We start from the raw sequence: 22,016 nt of genomic DNA, 5'->3' as shown, positions 1-22,016 counted from the left end.
TAAATTATCTACTTTAAAGATAATTTAATTATAAACAGTATTGTCAGAGCACAAAAAAACTTTGTTATTATTAAATTCGTCCAGAAAATAAAAAGCTGACAACTTAATTAGGGAACTGTGTTTGTCACAACTATAAGTGTATATTGGACCTTAGAACTTATAATTTGATAAAAAATGCTTTTTCACGCATTTATTGAAAAAATAATTCTACTGTGAAGTAATAAACTCAGCCATGCATATAAGTTGCATTTGAAAAAAATTGGCAAAGAGCTCCTAAACCACTATGAAGCTTTTTTACTCGGTTAAGTCGAAAAATATTACTTTTTTTCTTTTCTTCTTGAATTTTTCTTTAGTAAATTATTAAACGTTTGTGGGAGATTTCGATATTAGAGAAAAACAACTTAATTTAGTAGTTTTTAGTACGTTTTAATGAACTTTGAGTTTTTAAAGTACTTTTTGTAACAATTTTTTATATAATCTTACATAATCATAAGGTATTAAAAGAGAGCATAAAGGGATTATAGATAATCTAAATTTTAGTCAATAATGTTTTTAATAAAAATATTTTAAGATTATAAGAGTTTAAAATGTTAATTATTGTACAGGGAATTGTATCCTAGTATATATTGAATTAGTTTAAGTTATTTAACCATTTGTTTATGAATTGTCTCAGTTATTAAGTTGAAAAAACTAATCGTTTATTTATTTAAGTATTATTAATTTATTTAGTTTTAATACAATGAGGTTCAGTATGTTGTAAGCAAACAATTTAAAAATGTTGTTTTAAGTTTTAAGTTAAAGTAATTTTTCAAGAGTTTAGGTTTAATTATTTAAAATGGTTTATCTGTTGTACATTTTAGTCAGTTGAAAAAGTAAGCTATACTTTTAATTCAATTTTATTTGCTATTATTTAGTTTTATAATACTGAATTTTATTGTAAAGCTTAATTCTAATTTCAATTGTGTATTTGGTTTCTGTTTTATAGTGTTCTCATGTCAAAGTAGTAAGTGAAGTTATATGTAAACTTATTAGTTTTCATTTTTAATGATAAATACTATTTTAAACAGTCTGTTTTAGTCGCTTCTGTACACCGTCTGCTACACCCCTTCGAACAACTATTTAAAAAAAAAATTTTTTATTTAAACAAAAAAAAACAGCGACTTAAAGATAAAGAATTTTGTAAAAAATATGTCCATATGTTAATTTAGCAACAAAGATGACCTTATGCCATATCTAAAAGTCAGTTATCCATTAAATAAAAGATCTGCTTAAAGCTAAACTTACTTAAAAGATAATTAATAATATGTTTTACTATTACGTATTAGGTAAGCAAAGTTTTCAAAAAAATGTAATAAACTAAGATCAGATACTGTTTATTTAAAGTTTTTAGAGATATTCACAACACTAAAAGCTTAAAAACATAAGTACTAAGTTTTGTGGGAGTACAAATTTTAGGTATAATTTATTTTTCTTTACAAGAACAAAATATTAAATATTTTTTTATTTAATTTAAGTGTAAGCTTTTAAAATCTGATACGACATCAACAATCACTGTATTAATTTAGAGTTTATTAATTATAATATTTCTAATTATGTATCAATTTTAAGTATTACTCAAAATACTATAATAAACATTTTTACTTACTTTAATACTCGTGTAAGCGTTTCATTTTAAACTTTAATAAAACACGACAATGCAGGTCGTTTTATAATAAATCTTCTAGTTATAATGCTTTTACTTAGTGCTTTATTAAATTGAAAAATTGTGTTTAGTAATATATATTGAATTTTTACACTAGTCATAGATTAGATATAACACTTATTTTAAGTTTATCACTGAATTTGTTATGTTAAAAGGGGTCAATCACCTTTTTCACAACTTAGTCTTAATTTATTGAATTGTAACTAGGCAATGAGTTGCTTTTTGCAAATTTTTAAGCTCAAAATATTTTTGATATAAAGCTGGTTGAAGTCGGAGACTACAATAGTACTAATCAAGACCCTCCAATACCTGAAATGACTTCTAAAGGGGATTTTTCTTACTTCGAAAAAATGTCAGACTAAATTGATCTCAGTCAGGCTAAATGAAAAAAATTTCGCGCACGAACCCTGTATCATATCTATTGTTAAATTTAGATATAAAACTAAGTTTGACATTTTTTTTACTATTAAACATAGATTACAACTAAAAAAATTACACACACCTGTAACTTTAGTTATTATACTTTTTCTTTGTAAGTTAGCCATTTAAAGAAGCTTAGTTTAGAAGCTAATTAGAATAAATTACGTTTTGATTAGTATAATTTTAGAAGAAATGGATAATCAAAAGAAGATTGTATCATTTATTTCGATAGTAGTAATAGTTTCCACTTTATACTTCATTGTTAACACCATGAACAGGTTAGACATAAAACTATTATTGTCTATTGTTTGAAAAGAAAAACTTTGTTTATTCATCAACCAGTTACTATAAAAGTTTATGAAATTAAATCGAAATATAATTTTTAATAGCAATAACTTAGAAAAACTTTTTTTTACATACCTGAACTTGAAGTATTTTAGTTTAAACAATTAATTAAAGTAATATGATTTAAAATAACACTAAAAGTTTTTACTTTTATTAAAAACATCATTACAAAATAATAAAAAAGCATAATAGTAGATTTGTTTAAACCTGCGTATAACAGCTAAAAATTTAAAGCATAATTAACAGCAATACGTTATGTTAATAATTTAACCTTTTTAATTACAGTTGTCCAACAAGTTTTCAGATTGAACCAAAAACTTTGAGTAACACTGGTTAGCTTCTTTATTTTCTCTATACATTTTTATGATAAAAAAGGCAAACTAAAAAGGTGTAAACCAAACTTTAAAGGATTAAAGTGTTATCATTTTACCTTTATTTAAAATAAATATTTTATATTATATCAGTTCAAACGTTTTTACTACAATTATGCATAAAAATTTTTACAAACTTATATTAATGCTTAAAATTTTTTAAGTTTAACAACTTCAAAATTTAAACTTTGTTGCATGATTTTATTTACTAAAATATAGCCAATAAGTTTCTTATTTTTAATCACTTTAAATCAGCAATTTTATTAAAACTGGTGAGTTTTAAATTTTTTAAGTTTATCAAAAATACTTTTTACCAGTTTTAAATTAAAAATACTTAAATGCTTTATTGTTCAAAATTGGAAAAAAAAATGTTTTTGATTGTTTAAATTATCTTAAAATTATTAGCAACTAGATAACTTTTACTTTTAGTAAGTTTTGTACGAACTGAAATTTTTTATAAGGATATAAAACTTTACAGCTTAAATGATACACACTACTATGTAGGTCTAAACATTTTACTCTGTCAAAAGTGTTTTTTAAATATCTATTTTATTCAGCATTTATCTTAAAATAGTGAAATGTAAGTTTGTTGAATTTTAAAATATACAAAACCAAAAAACTCTTTTTTTTTTCAGTAAATGAGACAAGTTCTCATAAAACCATAAAGAATTCTCACCAAACTATAAAGAATACATGTGAAAATAACAAAGGAAATAAAAAAGACTGTGCGCTTCGCAAGGCTTGGTCAAGCATAAACGACTTTTATAAGTTTGTTGAAACGCACAATACGAATAAATCTTTAAATCACTACGTGGGAGAGTTCGAAGCTAATAAAAGGTTGCTTCAATATACCTTTGTTTTGTTTTTTGTAACAGGTTGTTTTACTGTCTTTGTAATTGTAGATAGTGATGTTTAAGCATTTTAAAACTACAAACTGGTTTTATGTTTAGTAAACAAGATTCGTTTTCTAAAGCAAGTATTTTTTGGTACTAGACTGTTAGTTGGATTTGGTTTATATACTGAATTGATTCAAATTCAAACAAAAAAAGTATTAAAAACATTGGTACTATCAATACAAAACAAAAAAGTTTACTCTTTGTTTATTTGTTATTGACATTTTTGATATCTAACTATATTGTTTAATATTTTAAGTTATAAAACTAGCTAAAAAACTGAGATTGTTTGAATAAAAACTAATGAGTTTTTAAATGGAATGTTTTGTGTAAAAAATAGACAACAAGTTATAGCAATTGATTAAAGATTTTATTTCTATTTTTGTATAATAAAACAAAATCTTTAACTAAAATTAAAGGCATAGGGAGGTTTACACCCTTTTTTGCTTTTCGATCTTATTTAATAAAGTTTGTACTAAGCTACAAGATGCTTTTTACAGATTATAAAAATTCAAAATAACTTTTGAGATATAGCTGGTCAAAGTCGGAGGCAACAATAGGTTCTTTATGGGAGGCGCAAACTAAAACACGGCAAAAATATACTATTTCACTAAAAATCTATCTTCTTCTACGTTTTTTGAGATAACTACCTAAAATTTTTAGGAAATGTTCCTTGATATGTTTAGAAAATTCTGTTGGAACAGAATTTAAAAAAATATACAAAATAAAAAATTTATATAAAGAAAAAACAAAAAAACAGTTTTATTTTTATTTTTTTTGTTATAAGATTTTTTTTTTGTTAAATTCTGTTCCGAAACAATTTTCTAAATATATCAAGGAACATTTCCTAAAAATTTGAGGTAGTTATCTCAAAAAACGTAGGAGAAAATAGATTTTTAGTGAAATGGTCTATTTTTGCCGTTTTAGTGTTTTAGTTTGCGCCTCCTATAAAGAACCTATTGTTGCCTCCGACTTTGACCGGCTATATCTCAAAAGTTATTTTGATTTTTATAATCTGTAAAATTATCTTGTAGCTTAGTAAATACTATATAAAATAAAATCAAAAAGCAAAAAAACAAAAAAGGGTGTTCACCCCCCTGTGCCCTTAAACGTTTCAAAAAGTACATATATGACTAATTTAAAACTTTACTTTACACACTTTAATTCCATACATAAATTTTACACCTTTAGTTGTTTTAAGTAAGGATTATAAAAAGTTGAAGTTTGTATCAATAATTTTTGTGTTGATGCTAGTTACTAATAAAAAAAATTTACTTGTTAGGACTATTGAAAAAGCTATTGAAGAGATGTCGATAATTAACAGTAAGATGAAAAATGAAGTAGCTGAAAAACTTACAGAAAACTTTCAAAACCAGCTTCACAAGCTGCAAGTTAGTTAAAATTATTATACAATTATATTTTAAATAAAACAAGAAACCTGAATAATTTTATAAAAAACACATCACATTCTGTTTTAATATGAATAATAATACATCTTGTTTTTCAAAAAAGTATAAAAAAATTGTTAAAATTTATTCAACGCCAATTTAATTTCATTAATTTATAAAATTTAAATAACATAAGGAAATAAGTTTAAAATTAAACAAGTATTTTTAAATTCAATATACTTGAAGCCCTTATCGCTATATATATGTTTAATTTTCTTTCACTTTCCAGAATCCAAAAGATTGCAAGAAATCCAAAAGACTCCTGTGCACTCAGCAGCAAAGATGCGGGATGGGGTGCCAATTTCACTGGGCAGTGTACTGCTTCATTGCTGCGTACAACACAAACAGAACATTGGTGATTGGCAAGTCGGTGCTGAGCGATTACACTCAGGGAGGGGAGGGCTGGAACTCAGTGTTTGTGAGTGGAAATTGCACGAGTGTGGAGGGTGGTGCTGTTACTATGTGGAAAGGCTAGAGTTACTTTTTTGTAATTAGACATTTGTTCGGCTTCTTCAAGCACGTTCATGTTTAATCAATCATTATGTAAAGTTAATTTGTTCTGTCATACAATAATTACAAATAAGATAACTTTTTTTTTTGAAAAAAACATTAGATTTATTAATAACACCAGTTTTGAAAGTTTAAATGTATATAAAATTTGAATTAAAATTCAGTTTTAGGTAGTTTGCTATACTAAAGGTATAAGTAAAAGTAATTTCAACTTTTATATTCTAATATCTGTAGTTAAATGGAATTGCTTTTTAAACTTTCGCATGAATACGGAGTATAAATAGTTTTTTTTGTTTTAATCAAAATCCGCAATTCTTAATGTTGTGACAAACAAAGCAGCAAAATTAAACAAACTATTACAGGAATGGAAGAAAGTAAAGAGGATCTTATAGTCAAGTTGCCTCATGGGAACTTTCCCAAAAGACCAACTTCACCTGCAGAAATCCCCGACCCAATAAGAAGACAAATTGAAATTTTCCATAGCAACCCGATTGTTTGGTGGCTGGGTCAGTTTGTTAGGTTTCTGTGGAAACCAAATGAAGAAATCAGAAAGGAAATTGGAACACTTGAAATAAAACATCCCATTGTTGGGTAAGTATTAACATTTTTACAAAGTGTTTTGTAAGGAAGTTACCCAAAACTTTACTTCTAAAAGCTAATTATTATCTACTAAAAAAAATAAATTAAACTCTAATGAAATAATAAATCTAGGTTTTTGTTTACAAACTATAAAATTTTATTTCTCCTAACTTTGTTTACATTTGAATAGTTTTTATTATTTTAAATAACTTTAGTAGTTTATTTTAAAATACAGAGTTTTTGTTTTTTATTTTGATGCATTTTGAATAAGACTAATAATATTTCTATCAGAGTGCATGTCAGAAGAACTGATAAGAGATCAGAAGCAAAGTTTTACGACATTGAAGAATACATGGTTCACGTTGAAGAATATTATTTGAATTATTCATTGGAGTTTCCGAGTGAAAAAATTGTTAAATCTGTTTATTTAGCAACTGACGCGCCAGAAATACTTTCTGAAGCGAGAAAAAAGTTAGTTGTTGTGAAGATTTGTTTTTTGTTTATATTAATTATTTGAGTATAATGTTTGAATTAAGAAATAATCAACAGTCATTTATAATACAAGTACAGAAATAACTAAAAAAAAACTTTATAACGTTTTGTTTCTATCGGTTTTTTTGATTAGTTTATGTTAATATCTTTTTTTATTTTTGCATTAGATTATTTTAAAGTGTTTTTTAAATGCTGAAAAAATTATTGTATTATTATAAACATATTAAACGTAAAGAAATTAGCAATTTATCAAAACTATTAATCTTGTAAATATGTAAATAAATAATCTTGTTACAAATTTATACCTTATACTAAGTGTACTAATAAAATAAAACATAAACTTTAAATTAGATTAAACAGTTTATAGAATTTCTTCAGTCGTAAAAAGTATAATGTTAGTTGTAAATATTATACAATATAGTCTTTCACAATGTATATTTCAATGATATTAAAATTTCAGATACCCTTATTACAAGTTCATAGGGGATGAGAATACTGCTGACTCAGCAAAAACGAGCAGCAGGTATACGAAATCAAGTTTATCAGGAGCAATCAGGGACATCGAGGCGCTATCCAGGTGTGACTACATCGTTTGCACATTTTCATCTAATGTCAGTTGTTTAATAATTTTTCAAAAAGTTAACTGATTAAGATTTTGCTTTTGTTATAACACTTGATAAAACTGTTATTAGATTTTTTACAAGTTTAATTAAATAACCTGAAAACTTTATCAAAGTTGAGCCTGATAACGGTAAAAATTAACTAATGGATACATCGAATATTAAAGCAACAGTTACTGAACTATTATTTTTATTTTTTGGATATCAAAATACAACAATTGTGAATGTTTTTTTCTATTAAAAAGGATACAAGTGTAAAGTTGGACAATAAAATAAATGCTTAATAACTTTCGGTAAAAATCAGTTTGTTTTTAACTCCCGATTAGCTTACACTTTTTAGTAGAAGCATATTTAATTTAATTAGAAAGAATATAAAAAAATAAAAATTTGTTTGAAAAATTTAGATGTATTACATTTTATTAAAACTAAAAGTTACGTTATTAAATTAAAAAAAGATATACATACAACCAGAAAAAAATTAATACAGTAAAAAAACAAACAAAAGAAACTTTATTTTTGGTTAATAAAACAATTTATTACATATTGTTGAACAACTCAGGTTTTTTATTTAGATATTGCACGTAAATGTATGTATCTTAAATTAGTTTTGTAATTTTTGAAACAAGAATTTTCAATTAATAACAAGTTATTAATCTATTTTTTAGTCAACCTTGTGATGTTTTAAAAAATATTTTTTAAATGTGAACTTTGCTTTAAACTTTTTTACCTTTGTTAATTTAATTTTTTTTTTGGAATCTTGATAAAAATGTACGTCAAAAATACAATACCGATGCTTTATAAAGTTATAAGAACTAAATGAAACTTTAGGTTGGAAGAACAGCTTACGAACTGATGCAAAGAAACAAAATTGATGCTTCGCAAGATTTTTTTTCACTTGACAAAGACTATTTCTTCTCAGTACTTCATTTTGCTATTAGATTTTAACTCAACTTATTTTAAGTAAGACAAGTATTTGTATCTTAACTATTTTTCAAAAATTTTAGGAAATATTATTAGAAAGGTTGTATTGTCGCATTATTTTATACTATTAAAAACTGTTAAATAACATGTTTATAATATTTTTTGATGTAGTACTTTTTCTATTTAAAATGCATAAATACATGATTTAATACGTATACAATTCATTTTCATTCAAATTTTCAAACACTAAAAAAAAAATTCTATCTACAATATTTTATAATCAACATGCCGGACTTAAAAGTTAATAATTTTGTGTTTAAATGCAGTAATATATTTTTAAAATGGAATTAAACTAATACAATTTTTGAATTATATTTTTTAAAATAAACTTACTTTTTTGTTTAACTATTTAAAAAGTTTTTTTTTGTGCACACTAAACAAAATTATATTTAATGACAAGTTTGTACATTTGCATATCTTTATCTTGTAATATCGAATTAAATATTTTGTAATTCAAGTACTTTTGACATTTAATGCTTAAAGAAAATACTTTAAAGTTACAAAAACACAAGTTATATAAACATTAGTTTTATTTTATATATATATTTACTTCAAACTATTTAAAAACTACAAAAACGTGAGTTATTTTCAAAGTGTTTTTATTTCGAAAACGTTTTTAATTGCAATTTCTTTAAATTTTTTTCTTAATTTTTGAACTTTCTTTTGTTCCGTCTTTAGTTATAATCCTTTTAAAACATTAGTTTACGTAAATATTTTTTAGTGTTTTTTGTATTTAATTGTCAAAACGTTATCAAAACTTTGAACTTACTATGCACAATTTTATAAAATATTCTTCTTATTGTAATATAGATTACATTGTAATAAAAATTAATTGAAATTAAATAGTTGTAGTTAGTAACGCTGTTTTTGCCAAGCAATAGTAAATGTGCAAATAAAAGTATTTTTCAATTTTGTTACGGTTTGTAGTTTATGAAACAAATTAAAATAAAAATCTTTATCAACTGCACAATTTTTGTTTAAGAACAGCTTGTATTACAAAAAGTAATTGTTTTATATCATAAGCGTAGTTCAAAATGATACATCGAATGTTTTGAGGAGCTATATGTTTTTGTACAGCTATACTTTAAGTACATCAACTTCAAAACTTTGTGCATGACAAATATGAATTTAATAAAACCACAGTTTGATTTTTTTCTACCATAGATTGAAATGATAATAGATAATTTTAACCTCCTGTCAAATAATAATTTAGTGTAAACAATTTAAAACTGTTTCGATTATAATCTATTGAATTTTGTAAATAAGCTTTCTTTATACGTAGATATTACTGAAAACCAGATAAGCTTTAAATAGTTAAATTAAATAGTTATTATTGGTAAAAAAATAAATGCCCTTTCTTTAATACTTTTTACAGATGTTTTACATTTTATGCAAACCAAATAACAAGTTGTAATTAAAACTTTAAGCCCATAAATAAAAAAAGCTTTTTTAAGTTTTAATTTCATTGGTTTGTATATATGCGCTGTTCAACAATTTAAAGAACACTTTTTACAAACTTTACAGTTGTTTTACATTGTGTGCATAAGATAATTACAAGTAGTAACTTAAGCTTTAAGCCTATAAATAAGATAAGCTTGTTCTTAAGGTTCTGTTTACTATTAATAAAATTCATGCGTTGGTAAACATCTTTTATAGATTTTATACTTTTTAGTTTATTAGCTTTTTGAATTTGTCAGTTTAGTCGTTTTCAATAAAACTATTTATATGTATTTTCTTAATTTTTGTTGTTACATAATAGCTTTAATAGTTACTATACGTTTTTAATTATCATTTCAAGAAAAATAAATAGGTAGATATTTATGTAGATAAGCTACTACAGATTAATGAAATATACATATATTAACTTTAGACTTGTTTAAATGTCGAAAATAATTAAAGTTAATATTTGTAAAAAATAAATGTGTTACAATGCATGATTACTTTCATATAATTATATCGTCGTTCTTTGTACTGTATAGGTACTTTTTAATAGTATGAAAAATTAAATGAATGTTAATTAACTTTTTTAAATACTTTTAAAGTTTTATCAAAATGTTACTAAACTATTTTCTGTATAACAAACTTGATCTTTATATTTAGAACTATTCATAGTCTAATACAGACCAACATTTATCAATAAAAGATAGTCTAATTAGTAGCACATATAGCTAATGTTAAAGGATAATTTAATTTAAATATTATCTAAAAAAGCAACTGCTTAAAAAACAAATGTATGACTAAAAATCATTATAAACATTTTCTTTGTCTTTTAATACTTTACCGCACCTACATAGTTGTAAAAACCCTTGACGTTTTTTACAACCTTGTAGGTGCGGCCGATCGCTTTTGAGTCCGAGTTGAGCTCTCTGGCCCTTTTAATGACGTAATAAGTTCCGTCGAGGATGTTGGCGTGTCGGTGTATATCTTTACCGCTCTTGATAATAGTGTAAGTGCTCAAAAGGATCTTGGAACCAGCATTAAGTTCTTCGAAGCTTTATACCAGGACAAAGTTGTTGTAGTTGGTCATTTTTAATTTGTGTAAAGAATTTTTAAAACGCTTTAAGTTGTTTTTTTCTGTACTTTTAAATGAACTGAATGCATATTTTTGTTTTTAAGCGAGTCCTACAAAAAGGTTGTTTTTAGAGTTCGTATGCACATCTGCAAATTTTGATGCTGGTGCATTAGCCATTTTGTTTTACTATTGTACTACAGGTGAAATTTTTTTGCTAAAAATATAGAAGTAGAGGTCTATATTTATGTATTAGTTTACAATAGCTACTTAGCCTATTGCTTTTGGAAAATTTGTAGACTGAACCTCTTGTTGCAGATTTTATTAAGTTAAAAAATGTTTAACTTAGCCTAACATATTTGATATATTAAAAGAATCTTCCTATTGTTTATATTACAAAAAATTGGTAAACTAAGGTACTTGAATTATAAAAACTATATGAAGAAACATCGTCACCAAGCTGTTTCAAAAATGACAATATTATTATATAAACGAACATTTTTAATACCCAGAGAGTAACTTCAGTAACAACAGTAGTAAAATGATAGTAATTTATGAATATATGTCGAATTCAGATTCTTCTCAATGCAGTTACTAAAACAATCTCGTTTCATTACAGAATCAACTAAAATAACATAGAAAAAGTTAAAAAAGTAAGTAATAAGTCATATATAGAAGATAGTTTAGCCGTTGAACGATCAGAAACAAATCAAAGATAAATTAACTGTTTTCAAAATTGATAGTATAAATATTGTTGTCTTAATTGGTTCAAAAAAATTATTTATATTTTTAGTTATATAATTAATTATATAGTTAAAATATAAAAGGTAGATAGCTGAGTTTATAAATTTTAATGTTGTTATATATAGCTTAATACATGTTAAAAAATGGTACTGCTATCTAAAAACTTAATTGATAGTTACACCTTTTTTGTTTAATTAATTGTTTGTTATTTTGTTACTATTTTATTTGTTGCTTTAGTGAGTTATTGCAATATGTTAAATAACATTATCTTCATTGATGAGTATCTCTAGTTTTTATCTTATTTCGTGATTTTGTACTAAATAAATTGCAAAGAAACAAGTTGTTGACCTACATCCCGACTCAGAATCAACCGCGTAAACGCGCCCTAGCGGAGATATTAGTAACCTTAAGTCTCCTCTAAAATCGGAAAACGATTCAAAAGAATCAGTTAATTTTAGCAAGACATGCTGAACAAAAGTCGACGTCTTTCGCCCCAGTTTAAGATAGTAACGAGGTTGATAGCACAAAATCCTATTGTGACGTCATAACAAAGCAGCCTTCAACCGCGGAAAGCCTACCCGTGCCGACGGTAAAATCCGTTAATATGACAAGTGCAGAAACACATATAGTCAATAACGAGCTAGAAAAACAACGTTTCGGGGAACCTTTTCAATATTCTAAATTTATTGACAATACAGACTATATCAGCCCTTCTAAGTGTAATTACATTTCAAGTTTATTACTTGCAAACAATAATTCGTGCTCAAATAAAGCATTTAAAAATATACGTCATCTTATGCGTTACCAGCAGCGAAACATTATTTACAATGAGCCAGTGAATAAAATAAGCCAACCTTATGAGTTCGATTAGGTACAAGTTCACGATTAGTTACGCTGACGAATCGAGCAATGACTAATTCTACAAAGCAATTAAATTATTATCAGCGGCACTTGAGTTTTAGCGTTGAACAATAAAACTAGTACAGTTTTTGTTTAGCTATGCGCAGTGAAAAAAAGCTCACGTTAAAAGGTCGTGTATTTAAAACTTACGATTTATCAAACAACGTGTTGATGTTTTTCTTAAATAAAATAGAAGCGTTACTAACAAGTTTAATCTTTTAACGGAATTAACACATTTTTTTTTCTTGAATGAAATGTCAAGTTTTAAGAATAGTGTTAAATACATGTTTGTTATTTTCTTTGTTTGTATTTTGTTCTACATTCTTTAACAATTAGTGTGTTATCGTTTAAATGTTTACAAAATTTTAATTTATTGAAACTTGTTTACATTTGTATATCATTATTTTAAAAATTCTTCAGTCTAGATTTAGCTTGAATTTTAAATCTGTTATAAATTCTGATTGTTGTAAGCAGTAAGTTGCTCCTAAAATGAAAATGATTAACTATGTTTTTATTTTAACTCATAGTGAGAAAATATGCCTGTTGCATATTTTGAGTATTATTATGTTGAAGGAGTAAATTATTAATTTTTTTCTTAAAATACTTTTTGTCGTTGAGTTTGAAATATTTTATTGTTGACTTTTAAGTCGTTTTGAGATAATTTTTATAAAAAAATATCAAAAGGAGTTGTTGTTTGAAATTCAATTCATAACAACTAATTTCAAATACTTGTTGAAAATAAATAATTGTTTTGATTTGTTTTCTTTTTCTCCCAAAATATAGTAACTAATTGTGTAATCATTAATTGTTATTAGGCTTTTAAGTATTGTAATATTATTTTGGAAAATAAAAAAATGTTTCTATTAAAAAATTTTACTTTCAAAATTATGTAACGTATATAATGAATGTACTGTCACCTTTCTTGCTTTACTATTCTGAATAATACATTGTCATTTCAAATTTTTTCATTTAAAACTTTGAAAAGTTGCAAATTAATGTCAAACATTGTGCGTTAACTGCTTGTTGTTAGTAACATCACGAAACAACAGCTTTTTTAATGAAATAACAGTAAACTAAAATGTTTTTTTAACAATTACAAGGTCTAAAAAATTGTCATTCTCAGTAAAGTAAAACGTTGTTTTCTTAATTGCTTAAATTTAACGGCATAATTAATGTAAAATTTTATTCATGTTTCACCTCAAAACAAAACAAATCGTAATTAATATTTTATTCAGTAAAATACTGAGCATGTTTTTTATAAAATTAAAATCTCTTAACGGCAGACTAATGGCTTTTTTCTTTCACCATTATTTTTATAAATAGAACATCGTTTTAAAGCATTAATGTTTGAAAACAAATAAAAAAATTTCACTCCATTAAGCATTTCGCAGTTAAAATGCCACCCAGAGCTTTCAATAAAAAAAACTCGCTGGTTGTATTCCAGTAAATAACATTAGCCTGTTCGAAGTTTTGTAGTAACTTTTTTCAAGTTACATTAATATTAATTTGACTTTTACACTATTAAATTCATCTATTCTTCTGTATTACTTAATATTATCAAGTGTGTTTATACAGTAAACTTTAAAGTTAGGTAATATTATTAAACATGTATTTAATGAACTGTTATAATTAAATATTACTTATATATTTAAGATTGTTTTTTTTATGTTACATATACTTATAAATAAACAATCATAATGGATGGAATTCTTGACGCCATAAAGAATCATTAGGAGACCTAGTGTGTTATCATGAGTCCCACTTGGTTGCAAATTGAGATTCACATGTTTACAGAACAAAGTTCGTGAAAAAAGATGAAACATTGGTAATCGCTGACACGTCATTGTTTCATGAATATCACGATGTAGAAAAGACTTCGCTAATAGTCACAACCACTCAGTGGAAATGCTTAACCGTTTTAGCATTTAGTTTTTTCATTACGACCATGGTATTCATTGCAGGCACCACCCGTTTCATCTTAACAAGGAGTGGAGAAAAGAAGACTTGGCTACAAAACTATAGAATTGCTTCAAGTTGCTAAGAACCAACAAACTTTTAACTTTTTTAGGGATTTAGTAACGTAACTCTAGGATTGTGTATAACTAACTTTGTATTAAGTTGAAAAAGACAGTAAAAATTTTAAAAATAATCGAGAGCTGAATTTGTACGTGCAGTTAATCCGGAAACAACAAAAGTTAGCTGTTGACTATCAAACTACATAATAAATCATTTTGGTTAACTGGGAAAATCCGTTTTGATTTCTACTAATAAAATATATCAGAAAAAATTTTATGAAAAATAATCAAGTATCTGTAGATAAATTTATAAAAGTGTGGTTATAAGATTTTAAGTTTAAGTGTTAGCTTTTAACAAATCAAACAAGTTATCTTTTTTGTTATAAACTTAATCGGAGTATAAAATAATTTTACAGTTAGTTTTTTTCATCCGTTTTTATACAATAAAAATTAAGATGATACAATGTTTGTTTTTCTATTTGACTAGTGACACGTTGGTCTTATTTTTTATAATTTTTGCTTTTATGAATGATGACTTTAGTTATGTTTTTTTTTTGTGATTTGTATTAATAAAATTGCACCAATTCAAAGAAGTATCTTACGTGAAATTATTTGTATGCATTTTTATGTGTAGTTATTTTTTATAATTTGAATTGTAGAAATTAAATTCTTTATGTATCCCTTTTAAATAGGAAAAACACAAAACTAACCCGGTATTACTTTTTTTTTAACATCAATAGTTGTTTATTTGTGTTTTCAAAATTTAGCAGTTAATTATATAATTTTTTTCTTATAAATCAAGTTAATATAAACCTTTAACTTTAAGTACATCAACTTCAAAAGTTTGTGCATAACAAAAAAAAAGAATTTATAAAATCAAATTTTGGTTTTCTTTATTCCATAATTAAAAAATAATGTATTTATTTAATATAACAATCTTTAAATCAACAACTAAACAAAACTTGATTTGTTTAAGTAGTTGATAATTATTTTTTTAATTTCATTTTTAACCTCCTGTTAAATAATAAATAATTTGGTAATACTTTTTTTCTAACATCAATAGTGGTTTATTTTTATTATAAAACTCAGCAGTTAAGTGAACCATTTTTTCTTTAAGGTCAAAGTAATAGAAACCTTAAACTTAAAGTATATCAACTTAAAAATTGATGTGTTTTAGTTGTTGATATTAAACTTTTTTTATTAAATTCCTAATCTCCTGATAACTAATAGTTTAGTTTTAAATAATTTGCAAGTATTTTGATTTTAGAACTATTGTTTAGTATATATAAGTTTTCTTTATACTAAGATACTACTAGAAACTAGACAAACTTCAAATATCTAAAACTTAGTTATTATTAGTAAAAAAAACTTAAGCTTTCTTTAATACTTTTTACATATGTTTTGCATTTGATGCATAACAAATAACAAGTTGTAATTAAAACTTTAAGCGCATAAATAGAATAAGCTTTTTTAAGTTTTAATTTCATTGGTTCGTATGCATGCACTGTTGAACAGTTTAAAGAAAAATTTTGATAAACTTTACAGTTGAAACATGCTTTGTGCATAAAATAATTACTAGTAGTAGTTTGAGCATTAAGCCTTTAAATAAAATAAACCTGTTCTTAATTTTTTGTTTACTTCTAATAATATTATTGATTTTATACATTTTTTTAAAACTATTAGCTATTTCCATTGGTCAATTTTGTCGTTTTAAATAAAAATACTAGTATTTTTTTTCAAAATTTTTATTGATACATAATAGCTTTCATAGTAAATATTCGTATTAAATCATCAATTCAAAAAAAAAAAAATTTATTGAGACAAGCTTAATCAAATACATTGATAGCTTTTGAATTTCAGAACACAATTAAGATTAATATTTGAAACTTTAAATTTCTTAAAATGCATGTTTACCTTTATATAACTACATCAACATTAATTTTACTATGTAGGTACTTATTAATAGTATGAACAACTGTATGTATCTTTATTAACTTTCTTAGAAAATTTTTAAGCTTTACTAAAAATGTTACTAAAATATTTTCTGTATAACGAACTTAATCTTTATATTTAGTATAAGTCATAGTCTTGTACAGACCATCAGTTATCAATAAAAGATACTCTAATTAGCAGCACATAGAGCTTAATAAAATAATAGACCTATAATAAAAGATAATATAACTTAAATATTACCTAAAAGACAACTACTAAAAAATAAATATATGACTATATATCATCATAACAGTTTTCATTGTCTTTAAATGCTTTACTTGTATTATTACAACCCTTAAGTAGCTAAGTTCAAAAATAAATTAAGCTTATTGACATGACTTTGTTATTTACATACCTTATCTGTAGTTTGCTATAGAGGTTGACTAAAAAAACAAGTTTATTATGTTCACAACGATACAATAAAAAACTTTAGCGAATTCAAATATATGTAAACGACTATAAAATTCTCGATATATTTTATTATTAAATATAACAACAGCATTAGCAGAAAACTACATTTTTAACTCTAATCAAACACAAAATAGTGTTCCTTTTTTTTTATTATAAGATAACGTTAAAAAATGCTATGCTTTTAATTTAGTAAAGCATGTCTATAAAAGTTTCAAAAACTAGTAGTACAACGTAGTTTTTATCAAAATATGAGGTAAGTTCAAAACTTACCCAGTTGTACTAAATTTTGTTGTGTTTTCTTGATGATGGTTCAGTTACTTCTTCCAGCTTAATTTCGCTTATTTTGTTTTCAACAAACTTATCAAAACTTTCGAAAACGTTTCCCTTCACCAAACTCAACCCGTGCGACAACGCGTGGGTCCATGAAAAGAACAAGCTCAAAAACAACTTGTACGGCAATTTCGCCCTCTTGTAAAAACCCTTGACGTTTTTTACAACCTTGTAGGTGCGGCTGATCGCTTTTGAGTCCGGCTTGAGCTCTCTGGCGCTTTTAATAACGTAATAAGTTCCGTCAAGGATGTTGGCGTGTCGGTAGAGATCCTTACAGCTCTTGATAACAATGTATTCATAATTTTAGTTTTAGTAAAACTATTAGACCATTAAAGTTCCAACATATACATCAAAAATAAATTGCAGTTGGTAATTAGGTTAGATTTACGGTATGTATAAGTAATTTATTATACTTTCAAAACTAATAATAAAAGATTACAATTAACAGGATCATTCAAAAAGTGCATTGAAGTTAAGAAATTTTGAAAACAATTTAGTAAAAAAACAGAATAAAGTTTATAGTTAGCAAATGTTAGTTAAATAACTACCGTATGCATAAAAGCAGACGGAGTATACATTTTTGTAGATACTGTTCGACTATCTCTAGAAGACAGAACTGTTTATTGAAAAAACAAGAAAGTCACTGCTTGAAAAGTACGTTTGAAAACAGCTTGAAAAGAAAGTTTAAAAAAATTTAGAACTATTTGCTAATAAAAATGTTTTTATTAAAATTATTAAAGTAGCTAAGTTATAGAAATATATCTACATTGAATAAATAACTTTATTAACTGATCTGAATATTGACTTGTAAGAGTTAAAAAATACTAATAATAACTACTGTTTCGACAGCTTTAAGTTTTCACCGATTTTTAATACAAAAATTATAACAAGCAAGCACAAATTTTGTTTTGAAGCTTAGAGTTTTTATCTAACCTACATATCAAAGATACTGCATTGTATGATATGTTATAGAGGTGAAAAAAGTATTTAGTCTGCGGGCTAGAAGTGGAAACATTTAGTCGTTTACGGGTCAGATTGAGAATTTAAATTTCATTAAATGCACAAAAGTTACTTAGTCAACCAATTTACTCAAAAAAAATAACTTAATGTTTTCCTTTGTTTTACAAGCCGTAAGTTTGTTTTTCTTTGATTTTAATTCCTGAATATCTAGCGTTAGTTTCAAAATTTGGTTTATAGGGCTGCAGCTACACCTTTTGAGGGCCGGATTTTACTTAAAGTTTGGAAAAATTGTTAAGTAGGTCAACTTCATTCTGCAAGCCAGATATGGCCAGCGGGCCGTATGTTGCCTACCTCTATTTAAATACATCAGGTTATCATCGTGACAGTATCAATGCTTATTAAATACGTCAGCCGCAGATAAACTACAATGAAACTATATCCATTATTTATTTACAGTCTTTACTTTGACTTAATTGCACCAGAAACGATACTATTCTGAAAGAATTTTAAGCCACAAGTAAAAATCAATTAATATTTAAAAATTTGGTAAACTAAAAAATACTGAAACTACTTAAAAATGAAGTTTAATCTTTTCCAAATATCTAGAGTGGTAACTTAACCTTATAAAATCAAAGTTTTATTGTCGTAGATTAATAGCTTACAGCTAAACCTATGCTGTAAATTATTGCAGTCTGTTATTGATAGCTGATTAAAACTTTAACAAAATACCTAACTTTTTTATTCGTTAAAACATTTTTTTAATACTAATAACAAAAGAAAACCATTGTTTAGAACTTGTGTACTGTTGTTTTAAAAACATATAGTAAAAATACTTGAAATATTTTTTTGTATTTAAGACGTTTACAACCTACTTAAAAATAGGTTAAGTTTGTAACAAATTCTAACAACTAAATAAAGCGTAAAGACTTCTATAAAACAGATGTTTGAAATTACATAATGTCTTCTAATTGTTTTATAACTGTATTTTAAACTTATTAAACAGATTTCTTCGAACAGTACCGAAGAAGAACCAAGGCTCAACAAAAACTAAAATCAGAAAACTGAGTCACCATGCATCAAAAGAAAAGTATTTAAAAAAATATTTGGTAAAAGTAAAAAACATAAAATCAGTATTAAACATTAGTTATGTATTATTTGAAAGAATTGTAGAATTAGGTAGAGCTACACACGCATACTTAATTTTTTCAACTATGTTTTACTTTTTAAATTATGGCCCTAAACGTATTTTTTATAATTTAAATTGTAGAAACTAAAAATTTCATACAATTTTTTTTTAAATACCAAAAACGCAAAATTAATTTGATAATATTTTTTAAACATCAATAGTGGTTTATTTTTATTTTAAAACTCAGCAGTTAAGCAAATTGTTTTTTCTTTTAATTCAAACTAATAGAAACCTCAAACTTAAGGTATATTAACTACAAACATTTGTGCATATCAAAAAGAAAAATTAATAAAATAAAATTTTAGTATTCCTTATTCCATACAAGTTGACAAATATGTTTTAAATTAATATAACAGTCTTCAAATTAGCAAGTAAAAAAAAAAGATTTTTTTTAGTTTAGTTTAGTTTTAAATAATTTGCAAGTATTTTGATTATAGAACTATTGTTAAGTATATATAAGTTTTCTTTATACTAAGATTTTACTGGAAATCAGACATACTTTAAATATCTAAAACTTTAGTTATTATTAGTAAAAAAACTTGAGATTTTTTTAATACATTTAACAGATGTTTTGCATTTGATGCATAACAAATTCAAGTTGTAATTAAAACTTTAAGCCCATAAATAAAATAAGCTTTTTTAAGTTTTAATTTCATTGGTTTGTACGCATGCGCTGGTAAACAATTTAAAGAACATTTTTGATAAACTTTACAGTTTAAACATGCTTTGTGCATAAAATAATTACAAGTAGTAATTTAAACTTTAAGCCTTTAAATAAAATAAGCCTGTTCTTAACGTTTTGTTTACTTTTAATAATATTATTGATTTCATACATTTTTAGAAAAAACATTTTAAATTACAAACTATTAGCTATTCACATTGGTCAATTTCGTCGTTTTAAATAAAATATTTGTATTTTTTACTACAATTTTATTGTTACTAAATAGCTTTCATAGTAAATATTCGTATTAAATCCTAATTTAAAAAACAATATATATATTTATGCAGATAAGCTTAATCAAATACAGTTGATGGCTTTTGACTTATTTGAATGTCAGAACACAATTAAAGTTAATATTTTTAAACTTTAAATCTCGTAATATGCATGTTTATCTTAAAATAACTACATTAACATTCTTTTTACTATGTAGGTACTTAGTATAAACAACTTAATGTATCTTAATTAAATTTCCTGGAAAATTTTAAAGTTTTACAGAAAAATATTAATAAAATATTTTCTGTATAACGAACTTAATGTTTATATTTAGCATTACTCATAGTCTTGTACAGACCATCAGTTATCAATAAAAGATACTCTAATTAGCAGCACATAGAGCTTAATAAAATAATAGACCTATAAGAAAAGATAATATAACTTAAATATTACCTAAAAGACAACTGCTAAAAAAAAATTGTATGACTCTACATCATCATAAAAAATTCATTGTCATTTAATGCTTTACTCGTATTATTATGACCCTTAAGTAGCTAAGTTCAAAAATAAATTTAACTTATTGACATGACTTTGTTATTTACATACTTTATCTGTAGTTTGCTATAGAGGTTGACTAAAAAAAACAAGTTTATTATGTTCACAACGATACAATAAAAATCTTAAGCGAATTCAAATATATGTAAACGACTATAAAATTTTCAATATATTTTATTATTAAATCTAACAAAAGCATTAATAGAAAACTACAGCTTTAACTCTAATGGAACACAAAATACTTTTTTACTTTGATACTATAAGACAACGTTAAAAACACTCTGCTTTTAATTTCATAAAGCATGTCTATAAAAGTTTCAAAAAACCAGTAGTACAACGTAGTTTGTATCAAATAAAAAGGTAAAGTCAAACTTACCTAGTTGTACTAGATTTTGTTTTATTTTTTTGATGTTGTTTCAGTTACTTCTTCCGGCTTAATTTCGCTTATTTTGTTTTCAACAAACTTATCAAAACTTTCGAAAACGTTTCCCTTCACCAAACTCAACCCGTGCGACAACGCGTGGGTCCATGAAAAGAACAAGCTCAAAAACAACTTGTACGGCAATTTCGCCCTCTTGTAAAAACCCTTGACGTTTTTTACAACCTTGTAGGTGCGGCCGATCGCTTTTGAGTCCGGGTTGAGCTCTCTGGCGCTTTTAATGACGTAATAAGTTCCGTCCAGGATGTTTGCGTGTTGGTAGAGATCCTTACAGCTCTTGATGACAATACAGGTACCCAGCAGGACCTTGGAGCCAGGCTTGAGATCTTTAGAGCTTTTCACCAGGATGAAGTTGTTGTAGTTGGTGTTGGTCTTTTTGAAGTTGTCTACGGAAAGTTTGAGATGTTTGTAGATATTTCTAGTTGCGCTCTTGAACGAGCTGATTCCCTTTCTAGCGAGTCTTACAAAAGGTTTCTTTTTAGATTTTTCATGTACATCTACAATGTTTGATGCTTGAACATTAGCCATTTTGTTATTTTACACCTGCCAAAATTGTTTGTTTAATTGTATTTAAACTTTTGAATTTATAATTCGTTACTTATAAATCTAGTCAACCAAAAAAAAAAATTAAACAAAACATTGGGTTAATGGATTTATAATAGTCGTTTTGTTTCTTAAAA

At 25.2% G+C, this 22,016-nt stretch overlaps 1 protein-coding gene across 1 annotated transcript; it reads left to right on the top strand.

Annotated features, from left to right (window-relative positions):
- Positions 1–2,314: 2,314 nt before the first annotated feature.
- LOC145840083 (alpha-(1,6)-fucosyltransferase-like) lies at positions 2,315–8,344 on the top strand. Its single transcript, XM_082947262.1, has 9 exons — positions 2,315–2,400; positions 2,753–2,799; positions 3,474–3,675; positions 5,014–5,122; positions 5,409–5,649; positions 6,052–6,280; positions 6,560–6,739; positions 7,221–7,371; positions 8,209–8,344. The coding sequence occupies exons 1-9, from the start codon at positions 2,315–2,317 to the stop codon at positions 8,323–8,325; spliced, it is 1,362 nt and encodes a 453-aa protein (XP_082803388.1). The 3' UTR covers positions 8,326–8,344.
- Positions 8,345–22,016: the final 13,672 nt, after the last annotated feature.

The sequence above is a fragment of the Thalia democratica genome, chromosome 1 (assembly GCF_965202585.1).
Source record: "Thalia democratica chromosome 1, ktThaDemo2.hap1.1, whole genome shotgun sequence".
Classification (NCBI taxonomy): Eukaryota; Metazoa; Chordata; class Thaliacea; order Salpida; family Salpidae; genus Thalia; species Thalia democratica.
The sequence above is the reverse complement of the archived record's forward strand: the minus strand, read 5'-3'. Positions and strand labels throughout refer to the sequence as shown.